General features: G+C 49.8%; 2 protein-coding genes across 10 annotated transcripts in view; one reads left to right on the top strand and one right to left on the bottom strand.

The window, feature by feature from the left end:
• The window catches only part of RBM10 (RNA binding motif protein 10), a 28,380-nt gene extending 22,533 nt beyond the window's left edge, over positions 1 to 5,847 (bottom strand). For 4 of the 9 annotated variants that reach the window (XM_087860277.1, XM_087860276.1, XM_087860275.1 and 1 more), the window contains exons 1-2: positions 5,392 to 5,610; positions 3,304 to 3,445 (exon numbers count right to left, since the gene is read on the bottom strand). In XM_087860277.1, coding sequence (XP_087716403.1) covers positions 3,304 to 3,445; positions 5,392 to 5,461 — 212 coding nt within the window. In that variant the 5' untranslated portion in view covers positions 5,462 to 5,610. Of the gene's footprint in view, positions 1 to 3,303; positions 3,446 to 5,391 lie in introns of all 9 variants that reach the window. The other 5 variants (XM_045790443.2, XM_045790441.2, XM_045790446.2 and 2 more) reach the window with 3 other exon arrangements.
• Positions 5,848 to 6,038: 191 nt separating this feature from the next.
• On the top strand, positions 6,039 to 8,491 carry NDUFB11 (NADH:ubiquinone oxidoreductase subunit B11). Its single transcript, XM_045790447.2, has 3 exons — positions 6,039 to 6,456; positions 7,974 to 8,104; positions 8,267 to 8,491. The coding sequence occupies exons 1-3, from the start codon at positions 6,250 to 6,252 to the stop codon at positions 8,391 to 8,393; spliced, it is 465 nt and encodes a 154-aa protein (XP_045646403.2). The 5' UTR covers positions 6,039 to 6,249; the 3' UTR covers positions 8,394 to 8,491.
• The last annotated feature ends 436 nt before the right edge of the window (positions 8,492 to 8,927 follow it).

Raw genomic sequence — 8,927 nt, forward strand, 5'->3', positions numbered from 1 at the left:
CATGGATTATTATTTTTTTTTAAAGATTTTACTTATTTATTTGACAGAGAGAGCAAGCACAAGCAGAAGGAGCAGCAGGCAGAGGGAGAGGGAGAAGCAGGCTCTCTGCTGAGTGGGGAGCCTGATGCAAGGCTCAATCCCAGGACCCTGGGATCATGACCTGAGCCGAAGGCAGATGTTTAACCGACTGGGCCACCCAGGTGCCCCTGATTATTTTTTTAAGATTTATTTATTTGAGAGAGAGAGAGAGAGCGTGCGAGCACAGGGCGAGAGGGAGAGAGAGAACCTTAAGGAGACTCCAAGCTCAGTGCAGACTTGATGCAGGACTCAATTCCAGGACCCTGAGGATCATGACTTGAGCCGAAATCAAGAGTCGGATGCTTAACTGACTGAGCCACCCAGGCACCCCCAATTCTCATTTCTGATAAATCTTGACAAACTAAGATTAGAGAATTTTCTTGGTTTATGAAAGGCTACATTCTAATAGCCTACAGCACACATCCAATTTGATGGCTAAGCAGACGGGGCTGCCTATCAGGCCGGGACTGACTGTTGATGTCTTGCAGATGTCCTTTATGAGACAGAAATGTCTCATCTATCTGCAGATGTCCTTTATGAGGAAGGAAATAAACTACATTGTTTAAGCCATTATTCTTCAGATTCTCTGTTACAACCTGCTAAAATGAATCTTATTTTGTGCACCCAGCATCACTGACACTATTTAATATGGTACTAAAGTCCTAGACAACATTATAAGCGAGGAAAAAGAAATGTGACAGAATTGATTTGCATACAGCATAACCAATTACTTAGAAAGACCATCAGAATCAACAATGAATAATCAGAAATAATAAGAGAGTACAGCAAGGGTAAGATAACTTAGAAAAAGTAACAGCTTTCCTCTACCCCAGCAAACACAAGCTTGGAAAATATAAAAGAAAATAAGACGTCAATGAAAACTATCGAAGCACCTAGGAATTATACAAGAGTTGTATTTTCATTTATTCAGACTTGAATGTCATTCATTCGTTCATTCATTCATTTTTAAGTAGGCTCAATGCCCAGGATGGAGCCTAATGTGGGGCTTGAACTCACGACCCTGAGATCAAGACCTGAGCTGAGATCAAGAGTCAGACACTTAACTGACTGAGCCACCCAGATGCCCCATAGATTTGTATGTCCTTTAAACAAATTTTAAAATATTCTCCATACAGGTCTTGGATCAGATCACCACTTAAAAAAGATGACAATTCTCCCCAAATTAATAATTTGATGCAATCTTAATCAAAATTCTTGAATGTTTTTGAGGGACTTGATACATTTCTTTAAATGTAAGTCCCACAAATGGCTAAAATCAACTTTGATAAGAGAGCAAAGAGGGAGCTAAGAGAGTCTATAAAGCCATAATAACAAAACCAGTAAGGTTCTGGCGTGAGAATTAAACAAACAGACCAATGAAACAAATCAGATTACTCAAGACAGATCCACGTACATGAGGGAACTTGAAATGAGATGACGTACTACAAATCAATAAAGAAAGAATGGACTATTTAAAAGGTACTGGGAAAACTGCCTACTATATGGAGGAACACAAAACCAGAACCTGCCTTATACCGTATGCAGAAGTGTACTCTAAATGTTACTAAAGATCTAAATGTGAAAGGGAAAACTATAGAGTGAACACAATCTTTGTGATCCAGAGGCAGGAACAGAGAAGTTTCTGAAAGCACAGATTACAAGACAAAAAATGATGAATTTTACAGGTACCCATCCTTGAGGGAATCATTAAGTAAAAGGCAACAGGCACACACCACGGTGTCCTTGGGGCCAATTAGAAGCAAAGCACTCACATACACATGGCAAAGGAGACAGATCTTAAAGACGCAGTGCTGAGTACTACAAAGTTCAGGAAACAAAATGAAAACTGTAGCACTCAGTCGTTTGTACAAACTGAAAACACAAAGCTCAAAATAATGCTACATATTCTAGAAGGATACATTTCAAACAGGACAGAGCAGCTGCCTACAGCTATTGGAATCAGAAATAAAAAGGAAAACACAAACATGGCAAGAGAAGGCCCTGTAATGACCTATGATAGAAACCCACCTTAAACTGAAAAGGTATGATTTAACTCAAACCTCTGCACTTGAGGGCCTCTGAAAGCCAGAAGACAGACAGTGGCTTTATTTCGTTATAAAGTCTGAAGGAAGTATGTCACCTACTCAAAATGCCACAGAGCACTTCGAGAGAATACCACCCAAAACCTGAATGCTTTCAAAAGATATTTTTTAAAAGATGACTGACTAACACTAGATGATGACCACATCTCAAACTTGGGCTCGCTTTTCAGAAAACACTTTTAAAGGGGGTGGTGGAAGAAGAAACACTTTGTAAGACATTTAAAAAAATTACTTCCTCCCTGACATTTTATAAATCTACTGACTTTTAATAGAGGCTTTCTGGGAGCATTAGGTCTACTTTCCTAAGCACTCTTAATATGTCAGGAACAGATCATCTGCGTGAGACATCAACTGGAGTGATCCACCAGAATGGTGAGGGTTGGCCCAGGATCTCTGTATTTTACCAAATGTTCCGACTATTTCCTGTTCGTACCAGTTTAAAAATAACCACACGGGGAAGAAAAATAAAATAAAAATAACCATATGAGAGTGTCCCATACTAGGACAAGTGTCCCGCCAGCTTCAGCCCACCTTGTTCCTGAAGTCTCCCACTATCGGACCTGGCTTGCCCCATACTTACCCTGCACAAATGCCTCACTCTGAAGGCACCACTCCCATCCACCCCTTCAACCCAAAGCTATAGCCCACACCTCCCCCCTGAGAAGCCACAGGCACTTATAACCCACCACCCCTCCGCCACCCACCTCTGCCTCTCCTCCTGCAGTGGCTGTCCACACCTTGGTGAAGATCTGAGTCACCCAAACTGGGAACCTGGGACTCGGCCTCCATTCCTCCCTTTTTCTTGATCCTTTCCCAACTCCACAACCAACCATGGCACCTATCGAGCTGTTTCTTAATATCACCTGTAAAGTGTGTGGTCTCCCTTGTGAGACCCTGAGGAAAAAGGCTGCAGTCTTATCTGTCTCACTCACCACTACACTGCCAGAGCCTAGCACAGGGCCTGGCTTCCAACAGGTGCCAAGTAAATGTCTGCTGAAAAGAAACCAATCATCTGCTGTGCTGTTTCCTCTGCCCGGAAGTCCCCTCCTAGCACCTTCCCGGACCAATTCTTACACGGGGATAAGCCTAGGATGCTTGGTAGGGGTGGGAGTGGGTAACTCACCGTCTTTCATACTCCATGTCCTGATAGGGCCTGCGGGGGCTGCTGGGGCCCCTCCTCAGCCGCTGGCTCCGTTTCACTTCCCAGCCACCCCCGCTGCTGCCACCATGATCTGCCAGCCTGGGTGATGCCTCCTGCAGGGACTCTGAGGAGAGTAGAAGGAAGAAAGGGGTCAAGGCAGTTGGGGCCTCCTTGAGAAACCCTTGTTGTCAAGGGTCTCTGCTGTCCCTTAGCCCAGGGACATTATTTCCCAACTTCCTGGTGCTCCTGTGGACCAGAGTAGGAAGACAGCCCCTACCTGGCCTGCTCCTTCCCTTCTCCACAGACATGACGCTACGGCCCCCAGTCCTAAAATAGCAAGGCCAGGGGCACCTGGCTGGCTCAGTCAATCCAATATGCAACTCTGGATCTCGGGGTCATGAGTTCAAGCCCCACATTGGGCGTAGAGCTTACTTAAATAAAACAGAAATAGCAAGGCCTTTGGCAGAGAGGGGAGCATCCTGCAGAGAGACCTGGTGGTGCCACCTATTCTGTGATCAAGGCTCTGCCATCTGAGACCAGTAGACAAGTCTGAGCCTGGAGCTAGCTACCTGCCCAGGGGGTTCTCGGTGCTGGATGACTTGTCTAAGATCAGGCACATTAGGCACAGAGGCAAGACTTCACAACGGGAGTTGTAGGCACCCACCAAGCTCCTTCCATGGGGCCCCAGGTGCCATTTCATCCTCCCAACAAGATGTTGGCTGCCCCCTACAAGACAGCAAGAGACCACGAAAGGCCTAGAGGGTAAAGGGGCTAACTTGGCAGTGAGATGGTTGACGCCTCGCTGGGCTCCGGGCCAACACAGCTTTGGCCCTCACTCCACAACTGGCTCAGCCTCGAGCTCTGTCTCTTATGCACAGCCAGGTCCCAAGGTGGTTCTCTCCCCAGGGCTCTGGGTCCAACTTATCCAGAGGCAAAGGAACCCTTTTGAGGCTGTTCCCAACCACTGTGCTGTTCTGCAGGGATGAAGGGCAGTCATTTCACCCAACCCTCAGGGCTGCCATGAGAACTACGTAAGTCCCCAGAGCCACATGACCTGGCCAAGGGTCACCAAGAAGTATCCCAGAATCTTCAGAACCCACCCTCTGAGCAGGACTCAGGCAAAGCTAGGCAGTAACAACACCTGCCCAACACTAGGCTGCCACCACACCTCCCCTCCACGTATACACACAACCAATTTTCTCTTTCTCCTTAAGCCACAGGGAACCAGAGCTGCCTGCTCCCAGATGGATAAGAGTTAGAAACACAACGAGGGGCCCCAGTGGATGAGAGCCAGATACAAAACCCTCAGTAGACTCTGGCAAAGAGGTCAGAGTCACACACCGGTATCCACGACAGATAGGGACCAAAGTCACAGACATGAGCCCCGAATAACTATGGGCCAAAATCAGAAGACAGGAACCCACAATAAGTACGGGCCATAATCACACACCGAGGCCCTTTCAAAGGATGAGCGTCAGAGTCACAGATACGAACTCCTCCCCAAAGAAGGGGCAGTAAGTCATACACACAGTTCTTGCACTCCCTCCCCGCCTACCAAGTGGGTTGGTTAGGGCCAGTCCCAAGAAGACTCCCTATGGATAAGGACCCCTCCCCATGGATAAGGACCTCAGTTACAGCACAGACTACAAGGATAAAGACCAGAGTCATACAGACGTCTTTCCTCCTCCCCCACCCAAGAATAAGGAGGACCAGAGCCACAGAATGCTTCCCCATGGATAGGTAAGTACCCAAGTCACACAGAGGAGACAGCACACCCTCCTCCCCTATGGATAAAGACCTCGGGCCCCTCCACGGATAAAGTTCGGTGTCGCAGACACAGTTAAGCCACGGAAGCCCACTCCCATCGGTCCCTCCCTTCCCCCAACCCGCGTGCACCCATTCCCGTGCCCCAATCGCGCACGCGCCTCAGCTCTCAAAAGCGGGGGGAAGATACCCCCTCCCGGGCTCAGGCCATGCACACATCCCTCGGTTCCGCGCGTAGCCCAGGCCCACGTCCCGTAGTCCGCCCTCGCGCCTCCTCTCCGCACCCGCCCGCCCCCGGCCCCTTACCTCCGCCCCCACGACCAGCGACGACGCTCACCTTCTCGGCCCGGGCTGTCAAGGGAGGGCTCCCGGACATCACCTCGGCGCGCCGCCACCTCCTCCAACTCTCCCAGCTCAGCCGGAGCCGGCCTGCACCACCGCCAAGTCCGAGGCCGGAGGCAGAAGGGCGGAGGAGCGGGGAGGGGAGAAGCGCCAAGCGCGCTACCCTCCCCAGGAAACCCACTGCCGCCTACTCCCAGCCGGCCGCAATCACCAGCACAAAATGGCGACGACGAGAAGGGAGCCGGCGCTTCGACCACCATCCACCTACTAAGGGAGCGCGCTCTGGCCGGCCTCGTCTATTGGTCGCCGGCCGCCGACGGCCAGCCCTGGCCGGCTCTGATTGGCAAGCGTATGCCACCTCCCCACTCTCCCAGCGAACGCTCGCAAGTCGCGAAAAGGAGTAGCTATTGGCCAATCCGGCGAGGCCCGCTTTTTAGAAGCTTGGCTTCCTTCGAAGATGAAAGACAAACGGAAGCTCCGCCCCTCCCCCCCCCCCCGAGGACGAGGGAAATCTCCGTGCCATTGGCTGGGACCTGCATCCACCCAAATGTCAACGCTTTCTTATCAAGGAAATGGGCAGACCTATCAGCCAGAAATTCCTTAGCCTGACCGAGGTTAGGAAAATGGTCACCCCCGTGCTGCCATGACAGAGGGAAGGAAAGAGGGCTACTCAGCACTTCACCTCATTTGAAAACCAAATCCAGACTCGGAACCTATTTAGTGCGGCGGGGGCGGAGCGACAATTGTCGCGCGCGGGCCAACTGCAGCTGCGCGTAGTCGCATTTCCGTCCCCGCCCCTGAGATCCTGCGGTACAATCTGTCATGGCGGCCGGGCTGTTAGGTTTGTGCTCTCGCCGCCTTTTGGCAGTAGCGGCGACGCGAGGGCTCCCGGCTGCCCGTGTTCGCTGGGAATCCAGCTCGTCCAGGGCCGTGATCGCCCCGTCGGCTGTGGCAGGAAAGCGAATGCCGGAACCGACCGTACGCTGGCAGGAGGACCCAGATCCGGAGGACGAAAACCTCTATGAGAAGGTGAGAGGGAGGGGAAACGGGACGCCAAAAGGGTCAATCGGGGGCCGGCGGACGGGGCGCCGTAGAGGACGTTCTTAGGCGGCTGAGGACTGCGCTGCTGGTGAAATCCTCTAAGACTTGGAAACTTTGCCTACCTTGAGTTACTTCTTTGTCCCCTCGTAATCTTCAGTTCAGGGCCAGGGGCGAGACTGGCTTTATTTTGCAGACAGATATCAAACCTGAGGCGGGCAACGCTCAAAACACTTTGGAAGCAACATAGTATAACGACAATAATACTAAACACCCATATGGTGCTTGCTCGGTGCCAGTGCTCTAAACACTTTATGTACGTTATCTTATCTAATCCTCAAAACAACCCTATTTTGAAGTAGGTACTATTAGCATACCTATTCTACAGACGAGGCAACGGAAGCATAAAGATGTTAAGTGACTTGCCCAAACTCGCATAACTGAATGTGTGGCGGAACCAGGTCCGCTGTGCTGTGGTGACAGCAGAGACTCTGAAATCAGAATGCCAGGGTTGGAATACAAGCACTGACAGTTATTCATCTTTGTGACCTTGGTCAAGTAGCTTGACTCCTTGGTGCCTCTTTGTAAAATGGGGAAAGTATTAGGACACCTTCTAGAAAATAAAATGCTGCGTCTGCCTCATGTGATTAAATGAGGCAAAATGCTCCCAACAGCAGCCGGCACCTAGTATTCATCATTAGAAGGTGTTAATCATTGTTGCTACTTTCTGCCTCACTGGGATATTGTGAGGTTTGTGTATAGCACACAGTAGGTTCTTCATCAGTACTATCCTCTGACTTGGATATATAGGATGCTTATTCATTTATTCATTCATTTTGTAAATAAGGAGCCAGGGCCTGCTGTATGCCAGGTGCAGTTCAAGGCCCTAGGGGTTCAGCAGTGTGGAAATCAGATAAAGCCCTTGCTCTTCGTAGAGCTTATATGATAATGGAGAACACAGAAGATAAACATGTAAAATATTTGGAAACAGTAATATTGAGTATGTAATAAAATAATGTGATAGGGTCTGGGGAGATGCTACCTTGGTAAACTAATAACTGCTAGAAAGAAAAAGCAAGATAAGTGGATGGGGAGTGACTTGGGGGTAGGGGGTAATTTTGTTCGGTGAAACCATAGGAAATTGGCAGTGTTCAACCATTTTTAACCTATAAAAGTGGCAATTTCCTATAGTTTAAGACAAGTAATGGATAAGGTGACTAGGGAATGCGTCCTAAGGGAAGTGATTATGAAGCCAACACTTTGAGTGAGAAGACAGATCTAGCCATGACGAGATCTGGGGGAAAGCCTTTCTGGGCAGAGGGAAGAGTAAGTGCAAAGGCCCTGTGGTAGGAAGGAGTTTGACAATGCCTAAGACTAGAAAGAGGAATTAAAGGAGAGAGGGGAGATTGGTCTGAGGTGAAATTGGAGACCAGCTTATGCAGGGCCAGCATAAGGCTTTTGTGGAGCCACAGGAAGCCCTCATTGACCTCTTCTTTTTCTTGCCACAGAACCCAGACTCCCACGGTTATGACAAGGACCCTGTTGTGGACCTCTGGAACATGCGGGTCGTCTTTTTCTTTGGCTTCTCTGTTGTCTTGGTCCTTGGCAGCACCTTTATAGCTTATCTGCCTGATTACAGGTGCATGGGGGGTGTCCAAGAGAGTGGAATGGGTGGGGGTGGAGGTTGAAGGGGACTGTGCCAGGTATCCTGTTCTTTGTGCCAGTGGGGACTGGGGAGCTAAGATGGGGTTTGGTTTCCAGTGAGGCTCCCTCACATCTACCCCCATGCTGCTGCCTCCAGAATGCAGGAGTGGGCCCGCCGAGAAGCTGAGAGGCTTGTTAAATACCGAGAGGCCAATGGGCTCCCCATCATGGAATCCAACTGCTTTGACCCTAGCAAGATCCAGCTGCCGGAGGATGAGGACTGACCCGTTGCCAAGCGGGGCCCAAGAAACATCACCTTCTCCACCGCCTGCCTGTCATTCTGCCCTTTCTTCAGAGCACCTAATTAAAGGGACTAAAAGTCTGACTGGCTGGTGTTGGTTTTGTTGGAGGGGGGGAATGTGGGAACAGGTGTGTCAGGTCTTAAAAGGCTACTGCAGCCTTTTCTGGGTGTTCTGGTTATCTGTTGCTGGGTAACAGACACCCTAAGACTTAGTGGCTTAAGATGACAATTTAGTATTCTCTTTCATGGTCCTGTGATCAACTGGGCTTAGCTAGGTGGCTCTTGGGGCCTCAGGTGGTTGCAGTCAGATGGTGGCGGGGGGCTGGAGGCGTCTTTAACTGGGACGGACGTCCGAGGTGGCTTCTTCATGCGCACGTCTGGCACTTCAGTCTTCTTCCATGTGGCATCTCTCTCCAGCAGAATAGTCCGGGCTCCTTATAGGGTGGCTCAGGGCTCCTCTGGATGGAGGTGTGGCGTATAGGAAGAAATCAGTGGCAGCCATCTTAGAAAAAGGGCT

Source organism: Ursus americanus, chromosome X, assembly GCF_024610735.1.
Source record: "Ursus americanus isolate L20-20 chromosome X, mUrsAme1.1.p, whole genome shotgun sequence".
In the NCBI taxonomy this organism is placed as follows: domain Eukaryota; kingdom Metazoa; phylum Chordata; class Mammalia; order Carnivora; family Ursidae; genus Ursus; species Ursus americanus.